We start from the raw sequence: 20,503 nt of genomic DNA on the forward strand, positions 1-20,503 counted from the left end.
GCACTAATAGATACAGGTAGCGAAGTCACCTGTATTTCTGAGAATTTTTATGAAAACAATTATAATATTTTCAAAAAATGCGAACTTTTACCAATTGTAGGAGCCACAATTGTTGGGGCAACGGGGGGAAGACCTGTAAAATTAAAGCATCAAATTTATGCAAAATTCAAAATGGGCGACTGGGAAGGTTCGTACGTTTTTCTGATTGTTCCTAGACTTAATAAAGAATGTATTATTGGAGTGGACCTATTAAAAAGATTAAAAAGTAAAATCGATTTTGATGATAATATGATTGAACTGAAAGATAAAAATAAATTGATTAAAATGAAACTATTAGAAGAAGATATAAAAAAAATCGCATTATAATGGATGCGGAAAATGTCCAAAAAGAAAGATACATAGAATATTTAGGGAAGTATTTAGAACCCGAAGAAAATTTTCCAAATGTCATGAAAGAAATTAATAGTATTAAAACATATGATAATTCCCAAGATGAATATGCATTAACTGATGAACAAATTACTGAAAAATTGGCGCATTGTACCTTATTAAATGCATTAGAAAACGAGCAATTCTACAAACTAATATCTTGTTACAAAAATGTATTTTCTCGGAAGCCTGGTAGGATCTCAGTATATGAACATCAACTTAAAATAAATGATTACCGGCCTTTCATATCGCGTACGTACCCGATACCTATGTTTGTACGCGATAAAGTAGCAAATGAAATTAAAAAACTTTTAGAAATGGGGATAATTCAAAGGTCAAACAGCGCGTACGTAAATCCATTAGTGGTCACAATAAAAAAAGATGGCTTGATAAGACTTTCTTTAGATGCTAGAAAATTAAATTTATTTCAAAGATGTGCAGGAACACAAGTTATGTCAACTTTGGATTTAACTAGTAGCTTTTGGCAGGTGCCATTGCACCCTGACTCTATGAAATATACAGCTTTCTTATACGAGGGGAAATGTTATGAATTTTGTGTGACACTCTTCGGTTTCAAAACAAGCACAGCTGCGTTGGTAAGAGCATTGGATTTCGTTCTAAATAGGCTTGGCAATTTTGTTATTACATTTATTGATGATATGTTATGTACCTCATTGAGCACATCACAGCATCTAGAACATTTGGAATTATTATTCCAACGTCTAGAAAATCACAATATCACAGTAATTTTTGAGAAATCACATTTTTTTCGACCAGAAGTCAAATTTTTAGGCCATATTTTAACGTCACTTGGAATTAAACCGGATCCTGAAAAAATTAAAGCAATCCATGAATATCCCAAACCTCGAAATTTAAAAGAATTACGCGGATTCTTGGGTGTAATAAATTTTTATACCAAATTTACAAGAGAACACGCTCAAGAAATCGTACCACTTTTGAACTTATTACGCATAGGGGCTAAATGGATATGGGATTTAGAAACGGAAGACGCATTCAAGAAGGTCAAAGCCTTATTTTGCGAATTTATTATCGTTACATATCCGGATTTAAACAAATCTTTTTATCTGCAAACAGATGCGAGCGATCGAGCGCTAGATGCGGTCCTTTATCAAATTGATGGAAATAAAGAGCACGCACCTATTTCATTTGCTAGTCGTACATTAAAGGGATCTGAGTTATCATATTATACAACCGAAGAAGAATTATTAGCAATTGTATGGCCCCTAATAAAATTTAGATCATACGTGTTGGGCGCTAGACTAATAATTCGCACAGATCATAAAGCCTTAACTTTTCTTAAAACGTGTAAATTGGTAAGCGGTAGATTGACACGTTGGATCTTAGCAATCCAGGATTATCAGTTTACAATCGAATATTACAAGGGAGAAAAAAATATAATAGCCGATACGCTAAGCAGAATTCCGTCGATAGAATCAGGACACCTTTTTGATAAAAATGAAGGGAAAATTTTTCTATACACATTAGCAAAACGACCCTTATCTGAATTAGTACAGCGTTTAAAAAATATTCTTCAAGAGCAGAAAAATGACCATATTTTGCAACAATGCGTAAAAGCAATAAATGACGGCAAAACAAAAAGGTTTGAAAAACATGAAGAACTAGTATACTTCATTGCAGGCGGGAAAAAAAAAATTTTACTTAACTAAAAGCATCATTCATGACGTAATCGATGAATGTCATGAACTTTATGGTCATATAGGTCCTCAAAAAGTCTTTAGAATGATACACGAATACTTTTATTATCCCCGTTTAGCTAAAACAATCAGGCAAAGAGTATCTACTTGTGATTCGTGTTAGAAAAACAAAGTGACAAATCAATCGACCTACGCGGAAATGAAAAATTATACGACCACGAAACCAGGTGAAATGTTACATATTGCTTTTTATGGTCCTTTACCTGCATCAAAAGGGGGTTTTAAATATATTTTATCAACCATTGATGCATTTAGTAAATTAGTGTATCTGTATCCTTTAAGGAGAATGAGGACCAAAGCGGCTATAAATAAAATTTTTAATCAGCATATTCCGAAATATGGAAGGGGTGATTAGACTATTACCGATCACGAAACGCAATTCACGTCATATCTTTGGAAAAATAAATTAAAGGAAGGAAATGTTCAGGTAGTTTTCTCTTCAATACGTCATCCCCAAAGCAATATAGTAGAGAGAATTCATAAAGAACTTTCCAGATTTTTTCAATCTTTGTTTAAGGAAAACCACAGCGCATGGTGGAAATTGGTTCGAATTATAGAATCATGCATGAACGAAACACATCATGATACGACCGAATTTTCGCCTATAGAAATTCACATGAATTTTAAAGCTAACCGGACTTGGGAAACGTGGCTCAAATTTCCGTCAAAACACCCTGATCCGGAATATAAAAGAAAAATCGAGATGGTGCATAATAACATCCTAAAAAAGGGTAAAAAACGTGCTGAAGCTTTTAACTGAACTCATAAAATCATCAAATTTAAAGAAGGTGATCTAGTGCTGTTAAAACTATTAAATCAGTCAGATAAAGATAATAAAATGCTGGAAAATTTTTTGCAAATTTATGATGGACCTTATGTTTTTAAAAAACAATTCACTCCAGGCATATTCATTTTATGGGACCCTAGAGAACTACAAGAAAAGGGGATGTACCATACTCAAGACCTAAAAAAATATAATGAAAGAATTAACTGAAGTTAAATAATTTAAACATATTATCACACAAATCGCGTGCAATTAAATAATAAATCACGATGATAAACAAATAAAAGATATTAAAAAATTTATATACACCGGATGAATAATACTAGTGTGCATATATAATTTCTATTTTCCAGATTATTGATTGTACCTTCAATAAATCAGTTAGAACTCGGCATTCTCAGGAAAACGATGTTTTTCTTGATGCACATTGCATAATTAAGGGTGAAAGAAACTCACCAATCCCAACGAGATTATGATATAAGAAAAATATTAAGGTAAACAACACTAATTGCATAAAATTTAAAAGGCAATAAAATAATTATAACGCATATAGTACATGTTTTATACGTTTCACATGTTAAATATTTATAAATATAATCATGATAATATAAAAACAAAATCACAGTAAAGAAAACAAAACAAAAAAATATACAAAAATATAGGAATAAAAAAAATGTTTTAAACGGATTCTTCTATATGAGTAAGCATGTTAAAAATATCACATCGTATATTAGATATAAGAAAATGCACCTGCTTAGGATCTCCTGGACATATATATCTATATTTCTAAATATTTTGTTATTTAGAAAAAAAATATGATTTTCTTATTCATTTTAATTTAAAAAAATTTTTTTTTATCTCTCATAAAATTTAACACTTGCTTTGAGAAAAGGAGACACCCAAGTAGAATAAGTCGTTTCGTTCGGAAAAAGGGATATAGGTGAATGTAATTTGTAATTCATGAGGTAGGAATTAAGAACCAGGATACTCGTTATATTAACAGATGGCTGAAGGAAGGACTAAACTACCCGACTCAAAAATTTTTGAAGATCGTGGTACCCAAACAGTACAGTTTTAAAAGCGACAATATGGGAATTTCTCAGAACCGTATTCACCGGGTACCAAATTTTACCAAAGAGCATTCGGTTCAATTTAAAAATTAATGCAACCAAACTCAAAGGAAATGGACCAATACTCCAAAGAAAAAGAAAGAGTCTAGTCCCGGCCAATAAAAATGACTGATATCAAGAAACAGACCCCGGCCGAAAAGAACGAGAGCCACTAAAAACTAAAAAAATTGGAGACAGCAATTAATGAAGAAGGCAAACTGCAAATAATTATGCATAAAAAACGAATTACTGAAGACTTTCCCGAGGATATCCAAATTGATAGAGAAATGTACCCCTCTAAAACACCATGGGTCACATTGTCCCTCAAACATGAAACCACAATTAAACCAATTATAAAATCCATTGAAAGAATAGATTTAAAAGATTCATTACCACTTAGAGAAATATATAAGGAGATAAAAATATCCTCAGAACTTCTCAAGCAACGAAAGGAAGATAAAATTTTATTTGGAAAGTTATTAAATGAAGCTTCAGCAGATGGAACAAAGCAGGAAATTGGAATGTGCCAATATGGAAAACTACCAAACGACTCTAAGCAGTGTCAAAGTAAAAAAGGAAAATTAAGAAAAATACGGGAAAATAGGAGCACTAGAGTGCACAGAAAACAATTTAAAAGACAATTTAGAAAACTTAAGTGCGTACTAAAGCGTATTAATATAAAAAAAAAGTTTATTTAAGCATTTAAAAATTAACTGAAACGTTAGGGAAACTGATTATTATTGATGATATGTTGGAAACAAGAATAATGAATGAAATGAAAAATTGCATTAGGATGAGGAATTTTGAACTAGGTGGTACATACGAAGGTACACTCCATCTAGACATGATACACAATAGTATATGTATATGTAAGGTTAAAAGTATCGATATGCCATTCTCCCACGGTTACATTTTTTTTTGTTATATTTTCAGATATATTTTTTTGGGAACGCATAAGACCATTTAAAAGATAAAAGCTCTATCCGTTTAGGGGCGCGTTGAGACAGTCCGTTCTATTTTCATAATTGGAATTTAATAACAAAGCTACGGGCGAATATTTATATTGATACGCTCTTGACTCAAAAGTGGACAGCCAGGTAGAGCTAAGGGATGATTCACGAAATCATTCGATCATACGAACGATTGTGCGCGCAATCAGCTAATAAGTGGGGGTAGCGTGGGAACAATGCACTCTATAAATTGATTGCGATACCGGTACCAGGTCTCTTTGAATTACGAAGACTTCTTACGCAAGGGTTGACGAGGAGGGAGTCTCCCCTGGTTCACTCATCCACCTATCGTGAGAGTATCATTCGGATAGTATAAGCGTCATTCAAGAAGGACGCTACCCGCTAAGGATTCTCCTACTTGTATCACTAACTTCCGTTCATTAAACTATCCAAATTCATCAGAATTTGGATAGTTGGACGTAAGTTTTCGGGAATGCCTATTTTTTTGTTTAAATTATATTATGCATGATTGTAACGACTTTGCACTCCACATTTATGTGGAGACCTCGTTGTGCATGTTTGCATCTTAGTGTGGGGATTTTTAAATAAATAAAAGATAGTGTGCGCAACTTTTATTGTAACGACTTTGCACTTTATCTTATGATAAAGAAACCTCATTGTGCATGGTTGCGTTAGCTATTGAAATTTGTATAGGCATTTTATTTTGAATTGTTGTAAAAATCGAACCAGAATAGAATTCCTAACGACTTTGAAATTTATCGTATGATAAAAACCTCGTTGTGCGAAGGAAGTCTTTGTTTCTTTTCGATTAATATTGGAGGAGAATCCTATTTGATTATTTGTAATACTGGTGTAATTACCTAGAATATAAATTGAATTCATTGCTAAAAGACGTAATCATCTCTCCCTCGAGTGAATCCACAATCTATGATTTTTGCTGTTTTTTTTTGATGATTTAAAATTTTTGTAAGAAATTTTATGCTGAAAATAAGATTTACTTATTTTTTTCTGTTGTACAAACAATTTTCAAGTGTAATTGTAAAATTTTTAGGGCTAGTTTTAATATCCTATCAGTATTGGAATCAAAGTATTTTGTTGGTTGCAATTTACTGGAAAGGATAAAGTAAACGCAATTTGAATGAATTTCTAGATCAAAATAAATATCTTTGAGATTAGTTTAAAATGCAACAGAATTATTATCAAAAATTAATTTAAATTTTGGTATAAAATAAGATCAATTTTTAAAATCAGCCAAGTGCACAAATTAAATTAAGAATATACATAACACAAAATCAATCCCCGGTTAGCGAAGAGCAATAATTTAACAGGTTCATCCGCAAATCGTTAGGTGCATAGAGAGATTGATGCCGCTTTGGAAAACAAGATTTACTATCTTATCTGGAAGAAATCGTGTGACAACTAACAAGGTCACCTTTCAGAGAGGTGCCTTTCAGGGCGACACCATGAGCCCACTCCTCTTTTGCCTTACATTATTGCCACTATTTCTAGCACTTAGTCATTCCAACGGGTACTTTTGCGGTAAACCTGCAGATCGAAAGTATAAGGTCACTCATGTATTTTACATGGACGGTCTTAAAATCTATGCTAAAATCGAAGAGCAACTACATCTAGCTCTAGGGATTGTCGAACGATATGCTAAGGACATTGGCATGGAATTTGGGGTAGACAAATGCGCCAAGGTTTATTTGAAGCAAGGAAAACTTAATAGCATCCATGAAGACCCTGACCTCGTCGATAGAAGCGCTATACGATACCTTTGCGCTGGAGAGACTTATACATACCTGGGCGTGCCACAGAGCCGCATTCAGGATGTGACATCTATAAAGGATGCTCTCCGAAGCAGATACAAACGTCTCATCCGCTAAATTTGGTGTTCCGAACTGTCGGCAAGGAACAAAGTATTTTCAAAGAACATGCTTGCCGTCCCGGTAGTACTCTATTCATTTGGAGTAGTTCCATGGACGAAGAACGAGCTCAGATCCCTTGATATCGGGACAAGAAAGTTTATGCACATGAACAAAAGCATGCATCTTAAGTATACTCTTCCGCGACTGTACAACGCACGCCGTCAAAGGTAGTCGCAGAATATTGAGTCTTGAATGTCTTCACAACAGGATTATTCTGGGTACAGCAGATAGAGTTGCAAATGGAAGATACCCTCTTCTTAAAATGGTCAGGTATCACGAAGAAGTGGGCAAAGGAGCGTTTCTGTACAAAGCAGCGGAGGAGGCTGCCGAGACACTCGGACTTAACTTCAGTATTAGGGGTGAGCAAAATGCATCAAATCTTATCTATCTCCAGTACTCCCTCTTGAAAGCCCGGATTAAGAAAGCACAAGAGAAAAACTATCGTGAACAGCTCCTCGATAAGAGGATGCACGGTATCTTCCACAGAAATGTGGAGGATCCGTCAATGTCGTGTGAGCTAATGTTTTCTTTCCTTAAATCGCCCGGATTGAAGTCTGGTACGGAGAGTTTCATTTTGGCATGTCAAGACGGTGTCATTTCCACCTTAAAATACCGTCGCCACATTTTGATCCAAGACATTCCCGATGATAGCTGCAGGGTGTGCCATGCACACCCCGATCATTTAACTCACATACTATCTAGTTGTTCAACTCATGCGGGAACGACCTACATCCATAGGCACAATGCGGCACCAAGAGTGCTTTATTACCATCTCTGTCACGCTTACGGGATTAACCTTAATATCGCTCATCTAAATGCTCCAAGGGAAATCGAGTCAATTGTCGAGAATGGGAAGTGCCGCATATACTGGAACTTTATATTCTCGACAATAGTTTCTGTTGCACACTCGAGGCCAGACATGGTTCTTCTTGACTTCGAGAAGCTCTTGGAGGTGCCAAGCTTTCACTCGTTAAAAGCCTGAAAAGCATCCCTGCGTGTCAACAATATGCTAAAAGACTTGCGGGAAAAATGCAGAAGGCGGTAGTCCTTGGATCACTCCGTTTTCTCAGGGTGCACGAAACTTTTGCCGGATCGTCGTATTGATTCCGTTACAGACTGTAACCACCTATCTGGAGGTCGTGAGACGTGGTTGTGGCTGAAATCTTACCGCGATTTCGCTGGGAACGGGTGCAATTTTCCAGATTACCACCCGCTCCCGGCGAAATCCTGCGGTAGTCCTTGTGACAAATTTCTAATTTGTCATAAGGATTATCTATTGGGTAATTTTGTGCGAGTTCATATGTAAACTATATGGAATATTCAAAACTAAGGCCAGAATTTATAAATTGGACAAGTTTATCAGTAGGAACAATAGCTACAATATCTTCAACATAACGCTTGTAGAGAATTGATGTAAAATTAAACCAGATGAAAGAAAAATAACTAAGTTAACGAGATAACAGAATTTAAACAGATAACGTAGACTCAGAGGCTACTAACTGTAAATTAACAATCAAGCATCTTAAACCAAACATCACACGGTGCGTCATCTTCGCAATATGCTCAATTTGCTCAATTCACCTTATTTCAACTTAGTAGCGTTTTCAACGGTTTGCAGAGCTATGTCTCTTAGAAACAGATCACCAAAAGCAACTTCCGGCGAGGAAGAATATTGGAAGACCTTGTGTCATCCACAGAGATTATGATAAAGGAGATAGGCTTTGTTTGTTCAACAAATGCGAACATTCCCCACAAAAACTATGAGAATGGAAGCCATTAGTGGACCCTTCCCTGAAACTAAATGCCCGCGGTCGTGTGATCAATCTACAATTAAACTAACAAGGAACACCAGCAATGCAAAAAATAAGATATGTAGACCTGAATGAAGTAAATGGATAGGCACAATATGGAATGTACTCCTGATGACGGGAAGGCTCAACAAGACACAGATAATCCATCCAAATTCCAGAGTTGTAAGTTGAGGTAGAAACGATGAGAAGAATCGAGACTCAATGTGTTCCATACAAATCACAAGTCGCCAACATAAAGACTCACATGGTCTCTCTAGGACAACATGAAAGGGAGATCGTGAATGAAATATTCCTAACAAGGGTAACACAGTGCAAATCAAAACTGAGCTCTAAAAAAATGATAACGAAAATAGCGTCACCATACTCGAGTAGCTAATTCAAGCATAAATATAAACCAAAAATCGATCAGAAGGTGCAATAAACCACAGCATCGACAAATATCAGCACTCACAAGAAGATAATGTGGCAGATAATGTGATCATATAAATTTAACCATTCAGACAACTCGAGTGCCTCTAAACATGTCGTAAACCCGAAATAATCAGTAGGGATGATGCATTAGGAAGATCATGTCCGAAATTCACGTTCTAGAACGGGTAACAGCGTACACAGTGCCACAAGCCAATTCTGCGATACCCCCCGCATGCGCGTACTCATGAAGGAAGTGCTTGAGAGATGTTACAAATATATTCAATTGCATGGAACTGTATCAACCAGCAAAATTTCGATTAAAAAATTACACAGATAGTTAAAAAGGGTCAGATTATCTTGCACCATTCTAGATGCAACTCGATAACAAGGACTCCATAATGTGAACGGAGTTTCGACTAAGGACATTATTGAAAAATGGAATCCTTGATTATTAACAATGATAATTACGTCCTGCAATGTTCTGAAGTCTTTGATTGCTCATTTCTGATTTATTCAACGATCCCTACGTGCTCTAATTAAATTAATTGACGCCTGAAACTTAACAACAAAATTCCTTACTAGAGGCATGGGCGAGTAAGGATCAGAACACTGTCCGTGAGAGTTATAGCCCCCAGAAAACTCCTCTGACATAAAACAGAAACCACCGTCTCCGGCATGGTTGTACTTTGTGGAAGGCATAGTCTTGTATCTTCTTTACATAATTTACTATGTGCCAGTCGGTTATTACCGCTTCATACCCGCAGTCTCAAGTTCTCGAGCGACTATGATTTATATTTAATTTTTCTACACTTCAATTTAATGTAAGATCTAATGAAATGTTTTCAAACATTGAAACGACTCACAATAGGGGGGAAATGGACAAAATTAGCTAGCCGCCACAAATCTTTACCGATCCGAATGAAATTTTGTTTGAATATTCAGAAGACTATCCTCTTTAACCTACAACTGCAGAGAAGACGAACAGAAATATCTTATTTTTCAAATATACATGTAGAAGGGTATATCTTTTTATTCCTTGTGTATCAGCCATAAAGCACAGCAGTTAATAATGCCTATCTGAAACTAAACAACTTTAATGCAAACAACATACCAAAAACCGCAAGCCCACAAACTCGAAGCCCACAAAACCCAAGTCCACATATCCCAATCCCACAAATCCCGAGCCCACATATCCCAAGCCTACAAACCCCGAACCCGCAAACTCCAAGCTAACTTATTCTAAGCCCATAAAATCAAAATTAATAGTATTCAAACCTACAAACTCCAGGGTTTACATATTCGAAGTAGAATCCCACAAAATTCAACAACACAAATTCTACGCCGACAAAACCTAATACCTCAAGCCTTAAGAACCTAAGCGAACTTAGTTGTGTCTTTTTGTTTGTTTTTTGTGAGTTACTGTTAATATCGGCTTTGTTCCACAGAAAGAAGAAACTTATTCAGTCTTTTTATCCGAACAGAGGGTAAATCCGTGTAGGCACAATAGGTAGCAGTGAGCGACACATATCCCTTGCGTGGGACCATCTATTCCAAGTTTCATTCATAAAAAATGATCATTCATTGTATACCCACTAAATCTCTAACTTGTTTTTGCAATTTGCTGTTGTAGTAAACAGAATATTATTTGAGAAAAACTTTAACTAGCTTCGGAAGTTTATCGTGTTTTTGTTCTTTAGTGGCTCTTAAGCAACTTATACATGGATCATAGAATTTAACATGTACTGCATAACATCTTCATCAGGTAATTCTTTTTTACTCATTTTGCTATGAGAAGCGCGACCTTGTCGAAATATTTTGTTATTTGATTCTTGTCTTTCTTCCACAGACGAACTCACTGGTGCATCAAAAATTTCCACTATATCACATCCATAAAAATAATTTATGTATAATTAGAGAAAGAATTCATTAAATCTACAGTGGTTCTAATACAAGAATAACTGGAGGGTGACACTTTTTAAAAATCAAATTTAAAAGTAACTTTATTTATGTTGAAGGACTTTCTGAACTTTTAAGATAATGATAATAATAAATAATTTGCTTCATTTTTAAGCATTTATGATTTACAAAAATATGCAGAACTTTTTTGAGTGAACAGAATCTTCCCATTAATTTTTTTCGAATCTTGTATCGTGGTTGAAACATAAAATATACCGCTATAAAAAATCATGTCAAGAAAATCTCTTCATCCTTTTTGAAGTGAACAATTTTGCTTCGCTACAATTTTTCGTAGATTGCACAGTTTCGCTGAAAATTAAAATGTTTGATTTCTTAGAAATCATTTTTAAAAAAGTCAATATAAAGCATTAAAATGATCAGAAGTATTGCGAGGTGTTGCAAAAAGCAAATCATCGATATGCAACAAAAAAAACTAGTCTAATCCTCTTGCTTATACTAAATTTAATAATCTTTCTGGCAAACCTTATTATTGAATGTATTGTACACAAGGGAAGGTGTAGACATTCCAGAAGTGACACTGTACATTCCCGAACAAAAAGCTCTAACCGGTTCCTCAAACTGAAAACGCACACTATTTCTTTGTTGGTCAAGTATATAGGTTTGCCCGTCCCAAGTGCAAGCAATTATTTCATCAGCACCATCTCTTGTAACGTCTAAACGGTACAATGCAAAAATATGATGATCGACTTGCATCGACCTGAAAAGTGTAAAGATTATTTTTTAATTCTAAATATATCTCCTACACATCGGCCATTTCAAATAACTTCGGAATTCGACATAGACAAACTTTGTAATTCAAATTTGTTAATTATAATATATTGCGGTAGCATAACGCTTAAGAATCCTTCTTAATGTTTAATGACTACTAATTGTAGTAAGTTTGCAGTGGAATTCGAGGTGGGTTGATGGAAAGAGTATGTGATAGGGTTTTGTGAGTTACAAGAAAAGGGGCCAATATAAGAAAACGGTAGAGAGGGAGAGATTGAGGGCGGATAGTTTTGGCTCAACCGAACCATTTATAAATAGGACGAGGGAAAGGGCAGAAAGAGGAAATAGCAAGGAAAAGAAAGACATAGGGTCCATCCTAAATACACCGAAAAATATCAGAACACCACTGGGAATAGATCAAAATAGAGAAGCGGCAAGGAGGATGGGAAAGACGAGGACCACATTGAACATAGAAGGATATTAGACGTTGAAAATCTAAAGCTAAAGTAAATGCGTGAAATGATTATAGATATAATACAGATGAACGACAAAAGGCAGGCAGGAAGAAAGAAGAAAGAAAATAAAACGGAAAATTAGGAAAGTAATGGCGTAACTTAGAAAAGAGATACGAAAATGGGGTGAGGTTAGGGAAAATTTGGAAAAAAATAAGAAGACTTTAGAACATTTAGAAAAACAGGATTAGTATAATAAAAAGGTAGAACGCTTGAAAACTAAGAAAGTGAATATCGAAAAATCAGAACGGGAGGTTGGATTATGGGAGAGTGTGAGTGATGGAAGAGAAAGGATAGGGGGAATAGAAAGAAGATTAGAAAAGAAATAAAGGGATCAAAGGAAAAGAAACATAGTGATAAAGGGTCTAAGATTACAAGGAAGGGAGCTGAAGGGAGCAGTAGAAAATGTGCTAAAAAGGATAGATACTAAGGTAGAGATTGAGGAATTGCGAAATGTAGAACATAAGAGGGACTTGATGGCAAAGAAGAGGTTGTTATATGGAAGACCGGAGAGAATAGAGGATAATTTGACGTGGGTGGAGAGAAATATGCACTATAAGTTAAGGAAAATAGCGGAAGAAGAAAGAAGTAAGCGGAAAAGAACGTGGGTTAAGTATGGCAGAATACAGCTAGACGGAATATGGTGGGATTGGGATGAAGAAAGGGAAGAGATAGTAAGAAATGAGGTGCCGGGAAACTAAGAGAGAAAGGAATGGGAGATAGGAACATAATAAATAGTAAGAAGCAAAAAGAGAAAAAAAATGAATGTAGGGAAGAAGGGAGGATATGTTACTGGATATTATAAAAATATCTATCCATTGCTGTGTCAAAAATCAAAATACTCTCTAAAGGAATTTCAATTAATAATTGTATTTTATTTTGTTTCAATTAAATTAATTTCAAAAACGATAAAATAATGCATGGCATAACAGCATAGTATAACATAACAACATTGATTTAAAAATCAGTAATTCCTTGGCCAGTTTAAAATTTAAAAGCTTTTCATAATGCTATCTTGGAGGTGACAAGGTACCCCAGGTGCAACGTCACTAAATTTGTAGTTTAGAGAATAATTGCCTAATTCGCATGTTTTTAAATCTTTTTGTCAGGACAAGGCCATATTTGTTAAGTATTTTTAATTCAGGTTCTAATGAAAGTTCCAAAACTACTCCCTGACAAGTATATGACAGCGCTGCCATGTTAAGAAATGACGGTCAAACTAGTGTTTTGCGAATATTTGAATATTTCGATTACACTGCATTTTAAAGCAAAGTTACTTCTATACAAAGTTATAGAGCACTTAATTTCCTACCAATTCTGTTGTAAACAAACTTTTCTAAGATTAATAGTTTATAAATAATGACCTAGGAAACCGGTGCATTTTTTTTAACTTGTAAAAAATATATAATTTCTCTTACAAAATAGGTTACAGTGTAAACAAACAAATCTTTCAAATGGAAAAATTCTTTAGGTAAATTTTTTTCGTTTTTCCTAAGAAAGAAAGAGCACAAGATGAAGTTAAAGTACAAAATCTGAGACATTTTTTAGGATTACGGTCAATTAGATGCGGAATTTAATAAGACTTCCTAAGATTTAAAAAAAGGTTCGAACTCCTTTTTTAACGAGTAGTCACGTTTCAAATTCATCAGTGCTTTTTACTAGTATTCGCGCTGAACGTACCGACAATTTAAGACGGTAGTATACCACACAAATATCAGTTCATGTTAAAGGAATTTTTTATACAACCATTTTCGGGAAAGTAGCAAATAATGGGAAACAATAGCAAATTAAAACAAAATTTCAAAGTTTATTATTTAAAGTTTTTCAAAGTTAATTCTTTTTTTCAATAATCTGTATTTGTAGATTTTCTTTTATATCCTACATACAGATAACTAAGCAGAAGAGCTACAATAAATTAATTTGATTACAAAGTCACAAAATCTTCTGATTCTGTGATCCTCCATTTCATGTTTCCAAAAAATGACGCCGCGTGGTGGGGATGGATGAGAGGAGCTGTGGACGCATGTATGGTGCTCACTGAAGCTTCATAAAACAGAGAGAGAAACAAGAAAGAGAAAAGCAGGAGAGAGACAAAATAGTTCTGAAACTCTGGATTTAATATCACGCTCGGTCTCAAAATTGAAATTAAATTCTGGTTTGACTGTTTATCACTTGCGCGATTGGGCAATGTGAATTAATCTCGAACGTGCATAAAGCTCTTTGCTAGTTTTGTTTCTTAGTCTAATCTGTTCAAAAACCACAGTGCCGAGGTTACAGAATTTAGAATCCCACCCTACGCCAATCCCATTCTATCAATCCGATTCCAGAAAAGTGTAATCTAATACCGACGCGAGTTTAAATTATGCTTCTAACTTTAAAAGTGTTAATTACGACTTGAATAATGACACTATCTTTTTCGATGTAATATTAGCCATGATGAATTCTTCTCTTTCTTTTTCAGTGATTGTTGCGCTATTTTTTAGCTATTTCAACTTTTACTAATTTGACAATTTTATCATAAGCAAATAGTTTTTATTTCATTGACTTGACATGGTTCACTCCATAAAGTTAACAAGGACTATCTCCATCGAATTATTGAATGACTATGTACATAGTTGTTTTTCACTGAAGAGGCCCTCCGTCGAAGAGCGAAACGTCTATTAATAAAGAGATTTTTTGGACCAGTATATCGACAATTTAAGATCTATTATTTGAATTTTTTACCTGGTCGACACTCATTGATATTAACTAACTGTTGCGCTAGCTTTAGTGACAAGCTTAGCAGTCCTTCCTACCGATTTTGAACCAGATGGAAACTTATATATATATCAGTTGATAGTGCAGTTTATTTCGTTTAGCTCTAAAAATAAATAAGCTTAATGGATTGGAAAAGAGTCATGTGTATAGGTAGTATGTGTAAGAAGCGAATCACCTGACACCCACTGAACAATAATGACAGCAAATGTACACCATACCACAACACTATACTCGAGGTCATGAATACACTAGACGCTCTTTGACTTCAACAGCATCTAGGTATCTAGATAAGCTAATATAGTTGAATGCCTTTTTCGGATACTAGAAAGACATTCTCTTATTGCAGATAACTGACGAGATTTTGGAGGCGCATAATAATGCTTGAAATCTTATTCTACAAGCAAAACAAGTTGCTCAAATATAAGAAATTACAAAAATCGTCTATGCTAGACCATAGAAGCGAGGAAGATGGAAAAGGAAAAAGCCAAAGCTAGGTGTACGGTTTTTCGTCTTATCAAAGTTAAAATTCCAGGCCACAAATTACACCGTGCTCAGGACCTGTGGTACAGTAGAAGTCACAGAGGCTGCAGTTCCAGCACATTTAACATTAGACGAGCTGAAACTTATGGTTGATTTGCAATTGAACCACCATTTTTTTCATAAGTTTATATGCCTTTCTAAAGCGGTACAAAGAGCTGTCGAACTTGTCAATGAAGCTAGCGTATAGTCATCGAAAAACACATGTCGGCATTGAGGGAGACAATCCCGTTATTCAAGACTAAGTCGCAATGAAAACTCTATCTTATTTTATAAATGCCCTAAATATCCTGCTTGTGTGTCATTATGTTTTTTTTAAGAACTTATTTTCATACATTTTTTGGTACGACGAGTTTCCATGGGTTAGAGTTTGCCAGAAGCGTAGATTTCAGTGGGTCAATACTGTGAAAATAAAGTTGCGAATCTTTGATTCGCAATTTTTCGTGTTCTTTCGGTCTTTTTGTAATTTGTGTGATTTTAGTAGAGTACCAGTCGTTTGTTTTGTCGTTGGCGCCCGATTTTGCTTTTTTTACGCTACAAGCTAACGCAAACGCCATATGTTTTTCTGATTCTCCTGATCTTCAGATAGCATCAGGGACGAAATTTGAACTACCTTTACAATATATGACTTTGTAATCATATTCTAATAACTCTAATGCCCATCTGGCTAACCGGCCAACGATTGCTTATGTAAGTACGACTCCTAGCCCCGTCTTGGTTAAAACTGTTTCGATTTGGAATCCCTATTATGCGCTGGTATTGATTAATATCATTAGGTTTAGGAAATTCTAACATTAGTTGTATTTCTTCATCGTCTACTTGGAGTCCTTTGTCGTTTACTTTGAAACCTAAGTCTTTCATTTTTGAGTAACCGGTCTCGCAATTGTCCGGACTGATCGTTAAATTTTCTTCATTTATTTTGTCTAATACAATATTCAAATACTTTAAATGCATTGGTTAAACCAAATGACATCCTTTTAAATTGATACATGCCTTTTCCAGGGGTTGTGAATGGTGTTATTGGTTTTGAATTTTCATCGAAAGGTATTTGTAAGTAGGCGAATTTTAAATCAATTTTGGAAATAATTTTTGCTCATCTTAAAGTCTCTAATATTTCTGTCATGAGTGCGATAGGGAATAGGTTCTAATAAATTACCTACTGTTTGATCAATTACTTCTTTAATTTTGGGAATCAGTGGTAATATCGCTGTTTAATGTGAATGTGCTTCTGGACTTCATATTTATGATTTATTGGGTGAGTAGCCCTATGTTCTTTTCCCCGATATACTTTTATTTTCTCTTCTAAAAGTTTTTCTAATTGGGATTTTGACTTTCGATAGACTAAACAATGCTTTCGCAAATTTTCGGCGAACAATTATTTTGTTCTTCTACGTTTCTAAATGTTTCTAAAATATTATTTTGTTTCCTTGCTTTTATTTTTTAAATTGAACCCACTGATTTCTGTTATTAATTTCCGATATCTCATTATTCTTTTGAGATTCTTTTTTCGGCTTTTCCAGATTGGTAACTTTTTTATTTTTCCAAAGATAACAATCTTGATCCTCGTACCTGCCCTCGCACTTACTACTATAAAAAATCTTTTCTCTCTTATTTTCCTTATTTTTTCTCATGATTCTAGGTTTGCCGAAGGTAAGCGAGGCTTCTGTTCGTGCATTGTAGCTATTGTCTAGGGTAGGGGTGCTCTCTAAGGGTTGGAATTGATTGCTTGCGGGGATGCTTATTGAGGTCGGGTCATCCTTCATAGGATTTCCTGGAACTATCTTTTAATGTTAGACACCTTGTGTTAAGCTGTCTTGTACTTTAGAGGTTAATTCTACCTCCAATTTCAGTTTCCAAACTCTACTTATAATTCCTTTCTACTTTCAAAAGAGCTATGAGCTGATGGGTCTAATATAAGTTTTAAATTGAACCCGGGTTTTGCAATGTGGTTAAGACCATATGTTTAATAATTGGTCGCGTAACGATGTTATTTACAAGTTTGTTTTGGATCAGAAGTGCAGCGGCACTTTACAAATTCAAGTAATCGTGGTCGCTTTCTGTGTAACTTGGGTTAGTTATTATTTTCTTGACTGTGCCCGACCTGAGTTTCGTTTAACTTTAAATCATGTTAAAATTCATAATATTATTATCCTCCGTCTCTTTGCTTTCCAGGTACGTCGCATAACCTTACGATGAGTTGTGACGGTAAATGTTGCGCCTATGTACTTGTTACCGCGCTTGAATATTCCGCGAAGTCGGGCGATTGAAATATCAAGCGAAAATAGAAATGTATTCCAGTCTTCTTTTCAGGTGCCATTTCCCTTTAATAATTTTCGAAATTTTTGCTCTTGTTTTTCAAACACTCAATTTCTAACTTCCTACAAAAATGTCAAATTTTTTAATAAACCCTTTCTTTATTTTTATTTTGATCTTAGTTTAATTCCTTTAAAATCAGAATCACTTGTGCTTTTTATTATCGTAAATAGAAATTGCTATTTTAATTTCCATTAATGTTTTTCTTTGCGTAATACGTTAAACATCTGAATTACTAGCCGCAAGTAAATGCTACAATATTCATATATAAATGGCACAGGTTCAACTGTATATTAATTTATATATGAATATGATAGGTACATATCAATCATTGAATATATATAGTAATCAGCGGGTTACGTCACAAAACTCGATCACAGGCAACCGTTGAAACTCCTACGAGGATCCATCTAAAAATTCCATCATCGTAGGAGCCTTAAAGGAGCGCAGACCCGGAAGCGTCTCATCATACATTTTTTACATGTATCTTGGGAGACGAGAGAAGAGCATGAGCTATAAAAAGAGCTACACGGTCCAAAACCGACAGTTAGTTTTTGCGAGGCAACTCGCAGAGCTTCCTTGGTGCTAAAATTTTTCTGTATCTCCAGACGTAACGGCCATGCTAAATTTCCTGTATCCGAGACCCAGAAGTTGTGCAGTTAAAATTATCACCCGACCTTAGCTTTTTAGAAGTGGACGATCGCAAATTCGTTAAAAACCTGTCCATAAAGCGGCTAAGTCTCGTTGTCAGGTAAAGAGAACATAGTTTCGGTAAATACTTAAGCCCGAGTAAAAGGACCTATTTTGAAAATTCGACAATATTCTCCTTGAGAACTTCTCTCTCGCTCTTGGAAGAGCGACGTCTCTTTCCCTCTTATAAAGTTAATCCTAGCACCTGGAGTCCGAGGGATATCTTAGGGAGATTATCTTAGGGCTTCTGACGCATTGTGTTTATAAATTACTTTTACGATAGTATCTAAAGTCTGAGAATCTTGTGTTTGTATACGATTTCTTAAAAGCCTTACTGGGTCAGTAGGACCAGTTTATTATTGAGGTCAATGACCATCGACGAAAGTATGAAAATAAATTATTTAAAATCACTGCAAATTGTGACAAATTTAATATCCAAACTTAATGCTAAAATTGCGTGTATAGATTTTAAGAGAATTCAGATCCCCAACACATCGTTATAATTAAACTAAAATGTTGGATATCGGTATATCTTAAAATGTACGAACCATTTATTTTCCAATTTGGAAATTTCTTTCCAAAGTTTTAGTCTAAAGAATAGCTAGAAAATATGGGCAAAATGTTTAGAGTATAGCGTAAGGCTTTTTGAATAAACGTTGATTTATCAAGAGAAATATTATGCCTTACTCCGTAGACCCCTTCCAATTATTTCGTTAATTAAATAAAATGCTTACATTTAGCCTGGGAGAAACCATCCCCGTATAGTTAACCTGTCGTTATATCGGTACACCATATATGAACTTCCGTACTCGCTTTAACATTGATGGATAAATGTTAAAGCGAGTACGGAAGGCACGTTGAGTGGCAATTATAAAACGACCTTTGGAAAAGTAAGCCTCGCAGGCAAATACGCGCTGCTCTTTGGTCCAACGCATCATGTCGACTGACTGCGGGTAGGCGAAAATTCAGGAAGTCCCCTACAAAATGAGACACTCCCCATCCTCATCCGACCAGTCCCCGCCGCTTGGCGCCAAAAACAAATCATCAAAGTTTCTTGCCGCACCCTACACACACACACACACACACACACACACTCTGAGGATATGTTCCCTGCTGATTCAGACAAAAAGAAGGCGTTATAGGGAAGTGGGCATGTTCCCTTTGGACCAGAGTACTGCACTATAACCTCCAAATATACAGGGATTTGCTCCTTTTATATGAAACTGGAATATACAGTTCGATGCATCTCACCAATCAGATTCAGAAACGAAGGTTCGGTTTTGATTCCTCCAGAATCAAACCAAAGGGCCTATGAGAAAGCCACCGAACGCGTCCTCGGGTTGCGGATAGAGGGTCCCTGTACCAAGGGTTTCTGCTGAATATAATTACAAAAATAAATAGGCAGTCCCGGACAATTGTCCAGGGGTGGTCTCGAAGGAATTAACCCCCAAGCGGAGGTGTGAAAACCGTGCCGAAAGCTGAATGGCACCTGGGTGAGGTGTCTAGAACGGTGACTCTGGGATACCGGGCGACCTCTCAGAACACGCAGCCTTATCCTTGCATGCGGGCCTCTACAAGGATGGACGAACCCCTTTCCCTAGCTTCTCGTGGGAACAACAATGACAACACCAAACATAGTTGTAGTAAGTGCGGTTCAAAACAACAGAACGCGCAGGGCTCCCGACAATCGGTCGGCCAACAATGCGGACAAATCTAGAGCTGGGGGACCCAATGAAAATGGATTCAATGCGATGGATCGGCGGGATCTCGCGACCTTTGGATGGACGGAGCGTCTGAATCACGACTTGCTAGAGTGCTACGATGCGAGTG

The 20,503-nt window shown here is 35.6% G+C and overlaps 1 protein-coding gene across 4 annotated transcripts in view; it reads right to left on the bottom strand.

Annotated features, from left to right (window-relative positions):
- LOC117175902 (KICSTOR complex protein ITFG2-like) overlaps positions 1–20,503 on the bottom strand; it is a 187,177-nt gene that overhangs the window by 31,632 nt on the left and 135,042 nt on the right. For 3 of the 4 annotated variants that reach the window (XM_033365730.1, XM_033365733.1, XM_033365731.1), the window contains exon 5: positions 11,619–11,853. In XM_033365730.1, coding sequence (XP_033221621.1) covers positions 11,619–11,853 — 235 coding nt within the window. Of the gene's footprint in view, positions 1–11,294; positions 11,445–11,618; positions 11,854–20,503 lie in introns of those variants that run through there. The other variant, XM_033365732.1, reaches the window with a different exon arrangement.

Source organism: Belonocnema kinseyi, chromosome 7, assembly GCF_010883055.1.
Source record: "Belonocnema kinseyi isolate 2016_QV_RU_SX_M_011 chromosome 7, B_treatae_v1, whole genome shotgun sequence".
Classification (NCBI taxonomy): domain Eukaryota; kingdom Metazoa; phylum Arthropoda; class Insecta; order Hymenoptera; family Cynipidae; genus Belonocnema; species Belonocnema kinseyi.